This window comes from Teleopsis dalmanni, chromosome X (assembly GCF_002237135.1).
Source record: "Teleopsis dalmanni isolate 2A chromosome X, ASM223713v2, whole genome shotgun sequence".
NCBI classification, from domain to species: Eukaryota; Metazoa; Arthropoda; class Insecta; order Diptera; family Diopsidae; genus Teleopsis; species Teleopsis dalmanni.
The window spans coordinates 46,556,977-46,573,546 of NC_051848.1; the positions used below are offsets into that span (position 1 = coordinate 46,556,977).

A 16,570-nucleotide genomic window follows, 5' to 3' on the forward strand; every position below is an offset into this window, starting at 1 on the left:
CAAAGTTTATTAAACCCTTTCTAACTTTTTGGAACTTATGAATTGGACATTTTTCTGTTTGTTTTTCGTTTAATACATGTGTAGCTCCGCCCAGATTTATACAAAGACCAACCAGTAAGTCAGTGGAATTAGGTGCAGACACTTCTTTTGAATGTCGCGCTGGTGGAAATCCACGCCCAACTATATATTGGACTATAAAGAATAATCGCACTATAATATTTCCCGGAGCACCACCATTGGATCGCTTTCAAAGCATTAACACTGATGAAGGGCATTCCGTACTGACTTTAACAAATTTTCAACGCACTGATAAAGATTTGGTGGTTGTATGTAACGCCATGAATGAAGTTGCAACAATAACTGCACGCGCTCAACTAACTCTGCATTCTCAAGAAGATCGTCCACCACCGATAATTATAGCTGGTCCCGTCAATCAAACTTTGCCGGTTAAATCATTAGCCACTTTACAGTGTAAAGCAATTGGCTTACCCAATCCCACAATATCTTGGTATCGTGATGGCATACCTGTGCATCCGAATGCAAAAATTAACATAACCACTGCCGGAGATTTAATCATATCCGATTTAGATCGTAAGGAAGATCAAGGACTTTATACTTGTGTTGCAAGCAGTCGAACTGGAAAATCCACTTGGAGTGGTTATCTGCGTATAGAAGTGCCAACTAATCCCAACATTAAGTTCTATCGTGCACCCGAGCAAAGTAAATGTCCTACCGCGCCAGGCCAGCCGAAAGTATTAAATGCCTCTGCAACTGCATTAACAATTGTCTGGCCAACAAGTGACAAAGCCGGTGCATCACCATTGCTTGGGTACACTGTTGAGATGTATTCTACAAACAAGAGCAAAACTTGGATACCCATTGCATCGCGGCTCACTGAACCCATTTTTACAGTCGATGGCTTGACAAATGGAGCTGCTTACATGTTCATTGTGCGCGCTGAAAATACACACGGATTTTCCCCGCCTAGTCCAATATCAGAACCAATTACAGCTGGAAAATTGGTAGGCAGCGGTAGTGGTATTGGCAGCCACTTCAGCTTAGATGGCAGGTCAGTAGATATACTACTTGCGGAAGTGGAAATGTTGCTGCAGACAAGCGATATTGTCGAAATGCTTGAAGCAAACGCAACCGATTCAACAACTGTGCGTTTGGCATGGGACATCGATAGTGGACAATACATTGAAGGCTTCTACATATACGCAAGGGAATTGCATTCGGCCGAATATAAAATGATGACGGTGCTTAATGCAGGAGGCGGAGCCACTGCTTGCTCTTTCAATGGACTGGATAAGGCAAGCACGTATGAGTTTTTTCTTATGCCATTTTACAAAAGCGTCATAGGCAAACCATCAAATGCGAAATATGCGCGTACGCAAGATGACAGTAAGTAGCAATTTTTTTGAAAGGCAACTCCACAAATCTAACGGCAATTAAAGCAAAATTTATTGTGTTGAGGACTAAATTTTTTTTAATTTTTTTTATCCGTTTAAATCGCACAGTTAATACAATTACTAACTAATCGCAGCACTGACTTTGAGTTTGGTTTTGATATTTGATCTTAAATCTCATAACTTTTATGAATAGACTTTGACTGCATTGTGGAGTTCATTTTAATGCCTTTTAACATTCTTCACAAAATCGATCCTTTACCATACTAATTTCTAATTCAATACCATCAATAGTACCCGAGTCGCCACCGCATGGCATGGAAGCAATACAATTCAATCGAACTTCTGTTTTCCTGAAATGGCTACCGCCTCATCCGAACAAAACGAGAAATGGTACGTAACAAACAAATGACGTTGCAGGAGCTCATTGAGGCATTCCATTATTTGCTTTATGCAACACCAGAACATTGAGCTCCAGCGTGCTCCTCTCTCCTACTTTAAATAACCCTTAATTTACGTAATTTTTATTGTCTTTTCTATTTCAATGCTCACACAAAACACGCACATCCTTTAGGCATATTAACTAGCTACAATGTGATTGTTAGAGGGCTTGACTCGCACAATACGACGCGAATTTTCAAAAATATGACAATTGATGCTGCTACTCCGACACTGCTCCTGGCCAATCTGACCACAGGCGTTACATACTACATTGCGGTAGCTGCAGCCACTAAAATGGGTGTTGGACCATTCAGCAAGCCAGCGGTGCTACGTATGGATCCCAGAACACAATCACTCGATACCGGATACACAAGGTTTGTATATAACTAACAATATATATTTGTACCTATTATTGTTCGCATTGTTGTTGCTGTTGGTGTACATATTGATGTTGATGTATCATGAGCGCAACTGGCAAAAAATGATAGAAACTGCCTTTCTAACTTCTATGGTAGTCAACAATTTACACATCTATTAAATGGCTTGAAACCTACTATTCATACGTTTCATTCATACATTGTGTTTATTCTCTATTTCCTGCATTTGTGGCTGTGCATGATAGAGTTTATTCATAAGCCAGCCTCAACCGTCAGGCTACAGTGCGGGCTTCTGTTGGCAATCATTTAATCATTCACTATTTATGCATTTTACAGATACCCCATCAATCGCGAGCTCGCCGATGACTTTTTAACGCAAACATGGTTTATCGTGTTGCTAGGATCCATAATAGCCATAATTGTGTTTCTTTTTGGTGCACTCGTCCTATTCAAACGTTATCAATTCATCAAGCAGACATCGTTAGGCAGTTTACATGGTAAGTATACGCAAAATTCCGTATAAAACAATTCCTTTCATCCTTTTTTGTGTTAAAGTAAAAATACATGCCAAGGAACTCTTTGCATGAATTTGTGCCTATTAACACGCATATAAAAATCCTTTTTGATTCAGTTTTCCGTTTCATATTTCAGCTATTATTTTCCAGTAAAAATTCTAACAAAAACCAGTAAAGCCAGTAACTTTCGAAAATGAATATTTAGGAACAGATGTTAGCTTTCGCGATTTATATTACTTCAGCTCAAAAACCGCCAATTATTTTGAACAAAATTTTAAAACAACTTCTATATTTTTCAATTTTTTTAAATATATTTTATTAATTCAAATCATAGAAGATATTTCCCAAAGACTTTCAGAAAAAATTAGCTTGTTTTATTCCTAAACATACTACAAAAAGGAATGATGGGTGTGTGCTTAGATTTTTTTCAACTACATGGTTTAATCATAAAGTTTATGCCTTATGTCAGAAAGTATAAAATATATATAAGTTCTTAAGTAATATAAAAATATTCCCCAATTCGACTTCCCTACTCAATGTTGACCCATCGGTATAAACGTTTACACATGCATAAGTACCGTATTTTCTATGAAGGGTAATGGCTATATAGAGACTATCAAGGAAAATGGAAGAGTGCTAAAAATACATTGTAACAGCCTTAGGTATAATGACGTCATGCTGAGAACTTAAAACATATTGGACAGAAATAGAACATCATATATAATATCAACAAAAATAACGTATTGATGTTGTCTCTTAATTAACGACTGTTTTATCTTTCCAAAAAAAAAAATTTGAGCTCTACTTCAATAGATTATTCATCGTAGTGCACACATTAGAAAACTAATCTGTTTGTTTCCAACATTTTCCTGAAGAAGTAATAAAACTCTTTTTGTCTACAGTCTACATTGCCAATGAATAGTATTTTAATATATCTTTTCCGTTTAGGGGTGTAAATATATTACAAGTAGCCTTTGTTATTCAGAATTGCGTTCAGAATTGTAAATGTATTATAAGTAGCCCTTAAGTATATAGCGTTACCACTGAATACTGTGTCTAAGATCATTATGTAGTTATGGATTTATTATAGCATCTACATCAGCTGATTGGTATTATATGCAGTAAGCATATATTGTTATATATTCTTATTAAAGCTTTTATAAGTATTAACTGTACAAATGATTTCTTTTTGCCGATTTTACAATATAATTTGGATAGGTCAACAACTCGGAAATTACTTCCAAAAAAGAAATTTTAAAAAAACTTTATTACTTTCCACCTAACTATTTCATAAGTATTTCTCTATATGCTCTATAAAAGGAAGGAGAAAATAGCAACACAAAACTGATATACGTTTGAACTCTGGAAAATCGTAAAAGGTGCATTCTCTTAACGTAAAGAAAAGAGCCCTTTCAATAGCAGGAAATTGGTGAAAATGGCGTTTTGTCGAAGTCGGTCAAAATAGTGCAAAAAGTTACTTTAATTTCTTATTAAAAAAAGAAGAAGAAACGAAGGCAGTTAAAGAAAAAGAAGGTTCCCTGTAATACCTTGCGGGCCGATGGTGTGTTCACAAAACCAATATACAATACATATGTAAACCATATACTCATAAGAAACCACCTGAATGCTTAAATAAACGATTTTATTTAATTTAAAATGCAGCAGACAAAAATATAAACCGACAGACGGACATTTATCTATATAGTTTAAATCGATTTATCTTGTCTTGATGATCTATTGTTTATATTCATGAGGCCTTTGTACTGATTTCATTGTAATAAAATAAAAAGAACAAATTCGTTACTAACCCAATTAGTTTAGAATAAAGCAAAAATATTTAGGTGAAACTGAACCGCTTAATGCAATTAATTAAAGCACACAAGACATGATAACTCCAAAACTAACAGAAAACTACAAATTAGATTGTTTCACGTAAAAATCGCATCAATTCTTATTTGAATGAAAGAGGAAGTAGAAAGACGGCGGAAGTATGAAAGTTGTTTTGGACTACAAAACCAGCATAACATAAAAGCTATAAAATACATTAGAATTAACTAGGATATGTCCACAGCTACACAATCGCACCAAAACGGTTATACATATAAATTAAAAGGAAAGTAGCCTAATCAATTTGTAGGAATAAAGGAGCACACAAGAACCTTCGATTGTGTAAACGTTATTTCCGCATTTTATCTAAACCAATACTTATTTTCCTTTCTATTCTATTTTATTCTATTCTATTCTGTTCCGTTCTATTCTATTCTTGCTCTATTTTGTTTAACATTTCTTAATTTAATTTGCAAATAAACGAATATAGTAAAACCAAATCAAACAAAAATAAAATTTTTATTTAAGGAAATCACGCAATCGGTTCCGTGCGTAAATTTCCAACGTTGCCATTGAATGCAAATGGTGTTTGGATCGATCCAACTGGCGGTGTATGGCGACAAGCAACGACCTGTACTACAAAGGAACAACTTCCGGATTACGCGCAAGTGACAGCACAACAAACACTACCGTTGCCAGATTATGAGAGGTGAGTATGCCAAGGAGACTCAATATCGAAATATGAAACCCATTCCAATCCAAGCACACAACTGCTTACATATTTCATTAGATTTCGTACATAAGTCGCATGGAACATGTAAAGGGTTCTGCAAAATCGTGGGCCGTATTCGCAATGTTTCGGGTTCAGGGTTGAACTCTTAATTCGAATACGTCCCAACACACATAATAAATTAAATCAAACAAGCGCTGTGCGTGCTTGAACCCAAACATAAATTGAAAACTGTTACTGAGCGGATATAAAATAATATCCTGTCTAGTTTGTTTATCTATTTGCATTTTATTGCTATCTTATTTTTTAATGAATGCCGTATGAAGCACGAAGTATTCGTGCTGTTCTATTTTTAATTTGAAATTAATTTAAATTTCGTTCACTACACTGCATAGCGACAAACTCAATGGAAATAGGAAAACTACAAACAAATTTAATTTACACCTTTTTCCCAACGTATCCCATGGTTCCCATATTTATATAATTTACTTAATTGATTTTTTCCACTTTTTTGATAAACCCTTTATATATGATTAAAAAGACTTAGAAAGCAGCAAGGTTTATATATAAACAGATTTATTATATAAACTACTTCTGTCTTAAGCATGTTAGTAGCATTTCTTACAACTCAAAAGTAATCCACATCACTTTTCAGAACCAAACACTTACTATACCTGTGATTGGGATTTCAATAACTCTCTTTTTTCCCATGTATTGCTTCAAATTTTCACGGCAAATCTAAAAGTACTGAATCCTTTTGACAAAATTATCGATCATTTGTCCGGACATCCCTATCAATAGTTCAACAATATTTTACGAGAATTGTCCACATAAACATAATCCATTACAGAACCCTAAAAAAAATAAATCTGGTTACATTGACACCACCACAGCATAAAATAACATGTACGGAATATTTTTACACAATTGTGAAACAGCGATCCACTTGAATTTGCATAACTTCCACGGCAGTATCTTCATTTTACTCGTATCATAAATTTCAATATTTTATTCCAAACACTAATAATCATATGGCTATAACGATCAAAAGTTCGGGTTATTATATATCCAGATTAGAGATCGTCCAGTATATGGATGATCTTTGCTGCAACCAATAAAAATATGTATCTTCATTTAAGCAAATTTTATGTCAAAAATATATATAACACATATACTTATATTATATGCAAATAATACTATATATATTATACTATATTTGTGGAAAGTTTTCATAGTTTTTGTACATTGAAGGGTTGTTAAACAATCCTGCCAAATCAGGATCACGATATGAATATTTCTTCAATTTTCTTTAAATTGTACATTTTTCTGGAGATATATAAAAGATATCAAGCATTTACTTTGTAGATATCAATATTTATTATATCTATCAGCTATAGTTAATTTGTTTTAATTTATTAAATCTTTTAAGGAAAATTTACCCCTGACTAAATATTTAATATAACTTTGAATTCTTTCTGACTAAATAAAAAGACTCATGTACTTTCATATTGATAATGAAGGATTCAACTCAGTGTTAAATAATTGTTCAGTATATAGCATATGCGGTATAATATGTTAAGAATATAATGATCAAAATTTACAAATAGCCTCCAAGAAAAAAAAAAACATAGAATAAGTATTTTAAAGCATATAGATCATATCCATATACCTTCACAACCAATAATCAATTTAAACACCAATTGTTTGTGAATGAAACTATTAACATTAACTCTAAGATCCATACTGAAATCTGAAGAAAAAAAAAAACATAGAATAAGTATTTTAAAGCATATAGATCATATCCATATACCTTCACAACCAATAATCAATTTAAACACCAATTGTTTGTGAATGAAACTATTAACATTAACTCTATGATCCATACTGAAATCTGAAGAATTCTTCGGAAAATCTATAGTGCTATACGAGTTTGTATTGAGAAAGAAATTATATGAAACGATTAGCTCTACTGTAGATAGACTGAGTTAAGTGTATAGAAATTCAGATCACTATCGTGTGAATGGATGGAATTAGACTATCTTTTTTAAACTTAAAAAAAAATTACTTTCGTTTTGGATGAATTAAAGAAATCTTTCTGATTTTGCAATACTCCTAACCATAAAGCATCCATGTGTGGCATTAGGCGCAAGAATAGCAAATTCATAAATTTTTTTAAGAATGTCAAAAAATTTTCCAATTAATCTCTATCGATTCTTCTCACGCTTCCATAAGTGAGATTTTTTAAACTTTTTCATTAGGTACTTCATAAATTTTGTGTTGAGCTATCTAAATAGGTTGTAAATTTTGGTATTAAAACATATGTTTCTTATGAACTTTGCACCATTGTTACCAACAATAAAATATTGGAAAGCTGAATTTAAACGCGTTCGTATGAATGTTTTTGAAGAAGAGCGTCCGGGTCGTCCAAAATAGGTCAAAGCTAAAAAAAACGTTGAAAAAATCCACGATATTGTGTTGGATGATCCAAAAATAAGATAACAAACATGTCATGTCATGTATCGAATATTTTACATAAATATTTTAGGTGTGAAAAATCTTTTTGCAAGATGGGTGCCGAGTATGCTCGCATTTGACCAAAAACGTCAAGGACTATGTCATTCAAAACATTGTTTGGAAATGTTTTGGCACACTCTAGCTGATTATGAGTGTGGAGTAGTGGTAATTAATCAAACATGGCTCCATTACTTCACACCAGAGGGAAAACAATACACCATGACACAGAATGGATAGAGGGTAGTGCTTCCAAACGAAAATTTCAAAAATTGGCTGGAAATGTTTAGGCTTCCGTATTTTGGAATTCAAGTGAAATAATTTTTACTATTTGTAAAAAAGAAAAATAATGATATCAGACTACTATTGCATGTTATTGGATCGATTAAATAAGAAAATCAAGAAAATACGACCACATTTGTTGAAGAAATAAATTTTGTTTTTGCAGGATATAACGCACTCGCTCACATGTCAATTAAAATCATACCAAAACTAAGAGAATCACATTACGAATTGCTTCCTCACCCACCGCATTCTCCAGATTTGGCTCCCAGTATCTATTAGCTATTTCCAAAGTTGAACAAATATCTCCAGGGAAAGAGATTAGCATTAAATGATGAAGTGGAATGGGGAACTGATAAATATTGTGGAGGATCCGATTTATCAGATCCAAATGTTGATAGTTGTATATGGTATGTCAAGCTAAGAAGGGACTATATTGAAACATAAAATATAACTCTCCACAAAAATGCGTTTTTATCCCTTACGCCGAGTATTTATCAATCCACCCAGTATATGTTAGATAATATAAGTTCCACTCTTCTCTAATTTTCTATAGGCTGCAATATGAACGTTATGTCGTGAATGAGTAGATATAATAGTTCTACTGTATAATAGTTCTATAATAGTTCACAAAGAGTTCTTTGTTTTTTTTTTTTTTATTTTTTTTTGTTTTATTATTTGAAACACAATATGTACAATAATATAAATACATGTTTCATTTGACTACGACTAGTTCATACAAAGAACTATCAAGCAGTTATGTTACATTTCAGAATACTTATTAGAATTGTCAAGTTGTCAAAGACTTAGTGTTAATAGTAGTAATCTAAATTATTATTAGACTACTAATTCGGGAGTAGATCTGAAGGCTTTGTTCGTTTAAGTCTCCTCAGCAGGCCAGATGTATAAGACAGATGGTTGACTGTCTCGTTTGGATGCTGTTGTAATCGTTTTTGATGCTTTACCGCGAACTTTTGGATTACTGCAGCCACAGATTCGATCTTCAAGTCTCGATGGAGGTCAGTATTCCTAATAAACCACGAAGCGTTGACTAAGTTTCTTAAAACTTTGTTTTGAAAGTTTTGAATGATTTGAATAGTGGATTTTGGTGCACATCCCCATAACTGGATTCCATACGTCCACACCGGAGCTAAGACTTGCTTGTATATCATTAATTTATTGTTTAGAGAGACGGGTGATTTGTTCCCAAGAAGCCAATATAAAATTTTGAATTTGAATTCTAATTCAACTCGTTTTTTCTTTATATGTTCTTTCCATTTCAACTTAGCATCTAAGTTCATGCCAAGGTATTTAGCTGTGTTTGAGTATGGTATTTGAGCACTGCACATATTTATTGGCAAATATTCAATTTTTTTGATGTTATTCGGGTGAGTAGTGTAGTAAGTTTCATAACCTCTAAATTTTATATGTGATTCCCTCGTAAAGTGCGTTTCTGCTATTAGACATATATCGATGGACTTTCTGTAAAGAATAAAGTTGTAAAGAATAGTCGTTTTGTTGATGTAGCAGCCCATTTGCGTTCCAGAGCATAACTTTTATTGAAGACTGCATTACATACGGTATTTAAAAAGGATCTGTTCTAGTTTACTTATCCGTTCATCTAAAACTTTAAGAGTTCTTTGTGAGGTAGCTTTTCTCATAAAAAAATTATTAGCTTCATTAAAATTTTTCCATAAAATCGATCTGTGTTGGTTGTGTTAATTGGGTAAATTCAGTTCGTTAGTTTTCGTAAAACTCTGTGTGTTCTCCAACTATTCTATTCATTTGGAGATATTCAAGCATTTCTAAGACTTGCATAAAAGATCTGATATGATTGAGGGTTCGGGGATTACCTAATAACAAAAGTACTAAGCTTCGAAAGCGTAAAATATGAATTATCACATTTCTTAATAACAGAAACTCAATTTCTTCATTGAACGTTTTTGGAATGTTTTTAATTTGAATTATGCACCCTCGTCTTAATAAGGCCGTTTTCATTTCGCCGCCACTTCTGTTTTATTGTTATTGTTTGCGTTTAGGTTAAGGATAACGTAAATAAGGATGTACGAGTACGTTGCGTCGTGAACGTTTACGTTAAGCTAGTGAAAATATTGCACCGCGCCCGCTTTGCACCATTAAAGTGTTCCACTTGAACGCTTCCCCGCTCCGCGCAAATGAGTAAAAATATATGTTGTTGTTTATTCTGGAGTGCTGCTGCGTTATTTAATTTCACATCCGAGAAAATATAACCGCCTTCGAAAACAGCAACAATGCTCGTATATAAACGCAAATAAGCAGAGCAGCAACACACCACCAACAATGGAAAAAGTAATATTATTTAAACCCCTCCACCGGCACCGGAGCATATGAGGCAGAAATTAACTGTTGCGGATTCGCTTGCCTCACACCTCTCCAGGAGTAATGAGCTTTTTTCCTTCTTAAGGTAAAATTAATGCGGAAGATGATATGCGTTTGTGTGTACTTTAATGCGTTGTAAAAATATGTGCTTTCCACAGAGGTTATGTTTTGCCCCGGCTATAATATGATACCCACTTGTCCCACACTGATGGTAGATAGAACACTGCTGTTGTTGTTGGCCTTTTGCTTGTTTAAGTTTACAATTAATTTTTTTTTATTTTTTAAATTTGATGTTACATTGTTACAATAACAAAAATAACAATTACAAAAGCAACAACAAAATGTAAACAACAGTCAAGGTGCTTACCCTGTTGTTGCTGTCGTTTATTCGTTATTTGTGGCATTTTGTGAGTTTATTTGGGTTTTTGAATAAAAACTTGATGTTGATGCTCGTATTTCCTTCACTCCTCCAAATTTTTATTTACATTTTTATTTTTTTTTGTGTTTTATGATTTCAAGTTTCATTACTTCCGTTGTTTTTTTTTTTTTATTTTTACAGTAACTTCCCCTTTTTAGCTTATTTCTCGCCCGGGTGTTGAGATTGCATATTCCCAACTGTTTTCATCGCACAATAAATTTTTACATATTGTATTAAAAGCACTAGAAGTTCAGTTCTTATTGGAGTTCTTAAACCTACACAAAGTAACTCATGCAGGCACCAATGAAAAGGGTGGCAGCACGTTGCATCGTGACGGTAGCCAGAATGTCGTAAAATAGGTGACGCATATTCCAAATGTTTACGTTTCTCACTCACCTGAACAATTATTTCCAGACTTTGTGCAAGTCTAACCCAAAAACAAACATATAAATTTGCAATTTTAAGAAATGTTACATATATTTATAGCACCTTAAACGGAAAGGTTTAAAGTCCATAAAATTAATAATTTAAAACCATAAACCTTAATTCGTTTCACAGGGTAATTACTAAAAAAGTACTTCTAAAAGAAATGTTTCTTTATTTCTGAACCGAATGGAAGATTTGTACTATTAAGTGCTAAAATTTAGATAAAAGTCAATCCTAAGTAGTTAGAATTTGCTATTGTAACTGAAAAATCCTAAAACATAAAAATATTACAAGAGCACATACCGCGAATTAGTCCCAAACAATTATCTATTGTTCCAGAAGCAAGCAGTGGAATTTTGTACCCTAAACATCAGTCCATTATAAAAATAAACAATGACATCAATCTATAATGGCCTACTAGCAGTAACAGATGTCAACAGAATATGGATTATTCATCAATTTAATCTTCATTTACTCTTATAGAATCATACCGATGAGTTTCTAATATTTTTACATCTTTCTTATAAAAGTATTTATCGAGACCTTTAAAAGGTCTGCGTGACAAATATTAAAAATTCAAATATGGAAATATAGACTAAACGGAGCCCAATAATTACACTTTCTAGTTGGGGACCGAAATACAAAAAAAAAAAATAAAAACCTAGGCGCTCTGCTTAAAATGTTTAGTATCGCCAAGCTAAGAATAATCATGTAATCTTGTGTCTCAGAATCTCCTTCTTATACCTAAGATCTATTTCATGACTTCTCACAAAAAAAATGCATCCTCAGCAACATTATTGCTATAAGAGAAGCATTGGAAATGTGAACTTTAAGAAAAAAAAAGACAATTGATAAATTAAAGGCAAAGTGAACAAATGCAATTATTCTTACTTGCACGAATTTTAACAGTCTCTTCAATCTCCAAACAGATCCGAATAACTTCAAGCCGAGTGCAGAATTCCTACGTAACATTAAATATAACAATAATCGCCGCTATAGTCCTATCTACCTTTTAAGTGAAACTATAACAAAAACTGTGGGTGTGTAAACACAATTGCAAAGACACTTACTTACACACATAACAGTCTTTGTATTGTAGTGTTGTATATCTTTCCGACAAGCTCCAATATTTTTAATGGATATTGTAACAGTAGGTATCACGACAAATCCTGTTTATATCGAGTATTGTTGTCATTGTTAAAGTTTTCAAGAAATAATCTTATTAAGTTTTTTTTTTAATTTATTTATATAAGACCTCCCTTGGATAGCGGTTATATTCTCGGTCATTTTCGGTATCGGTATTTCTCGGTCATCCTGTCATTTTTCCTAGACATCAGCAACATGTTAGTTGCTAATTTACTTAGTTTTTCCATACAATTCTTGAGCTTCCAAAATATTTGGTGAGGATTAACTATTCTAGATATACTTTCATCAAAGTATTTTCTAGAAATGGCATTTCCAGCTTTCATTGTGAATGGACACGTGCCCAAAACTCTATTTTTTACCCTACTGTGTATAAAGTAATGTGCAGAACATTTAAAAGCATAATTTTATATGCAAAATTCTACGCACAACAGATATCTTTTACGGAAGAATAAGTCTTTGATTTATAACAGTTTCCTTGTGAAATATAACTCCAAAATAACTCCAAAAACATAAGTTCTTAATTCCAATATAAAGGACGTTAAGTAATTGTGTTTTGTAAAGAAGTCAGCAATTGCTCGTTATATTTTGAATAAAGCAAAAATATTTAAATCAATCTTTTTTTTTTTAAATATCTTAATTGGAATGATTCTAAAAATTCACAATTCATTCCTTGTGGTTTTTACTGATACAATTATTTTTTTATTTTTATTTTCACAGACTCACGCCACTTAATATGCCCGATTATGCTGAAGTGGCATGTTCGACATTCAAGAATCCAAACGATACAATTAATTCGATGGCAGCAGGCGGCATTGCTAAACCAGTGTCACAACATTCAGCTAAAATAGCTAAAAATGCTGGAATGGGGACAATTATTGGGGCTAACAATGCATTCTACGACAGTTGCGATGCATATGCAACAACAACCTTAGTCGCCAAATCCAAATTGTATCAGAATCGTTATGCAGCATCAGGAAAAGCAAATCATAAAATACAGAACGCAATCGTTGGAACAGGTACAAACAATATGCCAGTGGCTATCAAGACGGCACGTCAACATCCGAACAACGGTATAGATTGTCAGCAGGACGACTATCAAGCAGCGGTTATTTACTCGGCTCCACCAAGTGCTTACTATGGTGGAATGGAAGCTAATCTCTATGGTAATAGCTCAATGGGTACACCAGTAATGACAGCTGGCGGCATGTTATCAGATAAAATGACTGCATCAACTGCATCCACAGTATTATTGACCGCTACACCGACAAAAATCAATAACAAAAAATCGCAGACATCATCTTTGCCAATGGGAGGAAACAAAATTAATATTACCGAAAATAAAATGGATCTTATAAATAAAATAAATCGCACATCGACAACATCATCAACATCATCGGCCACTTCCGGCACAACAATATCTACCTCTGTTGGTAGCAACAGTGCTTCAGTTGAAAGTGCTGCCATTTCTTCCTCTGCACCACGTTTAAATCCATTTAACGCAGCAACCAATCAACGCCAAATCCAACAACAACATCAACAACAGCAATTACTTGTTGCCAGCAATGCATTGAAACAAGGTCTTGGCACCTATGCAAATACCACACTGGCTGTGCAAATGATAAATGGCGGTGGAGCAGGCACACTACGTCGTCAACGAAATCCCAAAATCTTTAAAAGCGAAAATAATATCGACTTTGGCAATCAATATAATAAATCTCAATCATGCAATAACAGTAGCAACAATTCCCCCTTACCAGCTCGCAATGCAACTAACATTGGCTCTCATTTTGATTTTCTAACTAACACAACTGATGTAGATACGGAATTTTTGAGATCCAGTAACTCTACTAATCAACTACTTAATGAATGGGCTTCTAGCTCATCAATTGCTGCCGATAATCATCAATTTGGCAATACACATAACAGCAAGCAGCATTTATATGTCAAGTCCAAGGACGGTGTCTGGTCAGCCGTCTCCTCAGACTCATACCAAAACTATAAACAACAACAACAGGAACAAGAACCGCATCGCTTTAAGCTTGCAGGTGATTCCACAATATCTCAATCCCAAACACGTTTGCAGACACACTTACAGCCCCAAGCACACCCTGTAAACTCCACTTTAGATACTAACACTTGCTCCCCTAATAGTAGCGATGAACTTAAAAATAACTCCCCCACCAATAACACTGCCAACGCTAACGATATACAGGCCGGTAATAAAGCATATTTTAGTAGTTTTGGACAGAGTGACAATGTCTAAGAGAAACACACGTAGTAGCGGAAAGAGCGAATAGAGCAAATAGAACTATAAAATCTCTTTTTGAAAAGATTGCGTTTAAACGCCAACGCAAGTTCGAATCGAAAGAGTAAAAACCAAAGTTTGCAGTTGTAAGTTCGTGTTCGGGATTAGTTACGCCTACTACGCCTATGGGACTTAGAACATTTTAAACGCGTCGTAAAAGGGAAAAGCAAGTTAAATCAATTATGTGTGTAGTAATTTATTCACATTTAAAAAATTTAATTAAGCAAAAATACTTAAAGAAATACGTCAAAGTTCATACAATTAATTATATTTGTCATTTATTATAAAAATAACTACGATAAAATATTGTGTCACTTTGCATATGATATAGTGTTTAATATAATACAAGATATATTGATGTACTCATATAAATGTGTCCTAAAGAAATATATGATGTGAAAAGGAGAGTTTTATAAAGACAATTTCAAACAACCTATCCCCAGAAAGTAAGTAATGATATTTCAAACTAAACGTCTTTCTAAAAACTACGGAAATGTTAGTCGTTTAAATATGTATGCAAAGATATATGAATACAGATATTCTCGAATTATCATTGAAGTCCACATTTCTATTCTATTATTAGTTTTAATAATAAACGTTAAATTATCTTAAATTTATCACAAAAAGTCACAAACAACGGAAAATGGTTAACATTTCTGATACACTAAACATATTTTAAAGACAATCTTAAATGCCTTTACCTTTCGTTTATTTTGAAAATACTCATCATCATTTCTATTATTAAGTTGAGATACATAACAAACAATTTACAAAAACATATGAAACAAATAAATTTTTTGAAAATTGATGATATCGCACACACATCTTTAATCTCCAGAAAATCTGGAGGTTATTCATCTCAAAATCAATTTTTTTTTTCTTGAAAGAGTTATAAGAAAATGTATATTTATTTGTACGATTTCAAGTTTTTTGAAACACGCTCAAAGTATACTCAAAGGGTTCAAAATTATTGACAACAAATAAAACTACAAGTAGTCAAAAAGTGAGTTGCCTGGGTTATTTCAAATTATGTTCTTCATATCTCTGAAAATATAGCTATAGACAAATTCTATTTTAAGAAAGACTGTTTCGTAAGAGAATCAGGCTACATAATTGTAATTTAACTTTCCTTAATTCGTTACCATTATAACACACATTTCCTTCCTAACGCCAGAGATTAGGATATATAAACTATTTACTTAGACTCTAAGGGCTCGTTATAACACCACTACTTAACTCAAGACCTTAACTATCTCTTTGTTATGAAACTATTTCGAAGCCCGAATAAAAAGTTGCATAAAGTTTTTATTGCGACACTTTGGTGTCACATTTCTATTCTACACTTTGCCAAAGAATTTGCCAAAGAAATTCACTCTGCTCCGGTTTAGTACTAAACAGTTCAAAAGAATTGTTAGTTATTTTTTCCTTTACCTCATTTCATAACATCTATAATATTTATAAGAGGACTTCAAGCCTTAAAGTGTGACTTCCAAATAATCAGCAATCGAGTGAAACAAGCACAGATCCTAAATATATCTTCTATGCGCATGCTTAGAAGATTAGACCCAAACAAGTAAGAGAAACTGAAAGTGCCAGTTTTATATATATGTTTCTGAATGGTTTTTGTTTTATTTTCGGTCAGAATTCAATAAATAAAAAAGAGTTGAAAAACAGGCACCATAAGAAATTCTTTATAATCCTTTAGTTCCTACAAAATTATTCATTAAAGATAACCCCTTTTTTTAATATAACATCAATAAACCCTTAAAAGTCACTATAATATATTGCAACTTGAACTTGATGACTTAAATGTGAAAAATAAAAT

General features: G+C 33.2%; 1 protein-coding gene across 1 annotated transcript in view; it reads left to right on the forward strand.

Moving 5' to 3' along the window:
* The window catches only part of LOC119688366 (protein sax-3), a 66,663-nt gene extending 51,742 nt beyond the window's left edge, over window positions 1-14,921 (forward strand). The window contains exons 6-11 of the mRNA XM_038103044.1: window positions 85-1,404; window positions 1,704-1,802; window positions 1,984-2,224; window positions 2,564-2,724; window positions 5,098-5,278; window positions 13,158-14,921. Of these exons, the coding sequence (XP_037958972.1) occupies window positions 85-1,404; window positions 1,704-1,802; window positions 1,984-2,224; window positions 2,564-2,724; window positions 5,098-5,278; window positions 13,158-14,703 (3,548 nt within the window). The 3' untranslated portion in view covers window positions 14,704-14,921. The remainder of the gene's footprint in view (window positions 1-84; window positions 1,405-1,703; window positions 1,803-1,983; window positions 2,225-2,563; window positions 2,725-5,097; window positions 5,279-13,157) is intronic.
* The last annotated feature ends 1,649 nt before the right edge of the window (window positions 14,922-16,570 follow it).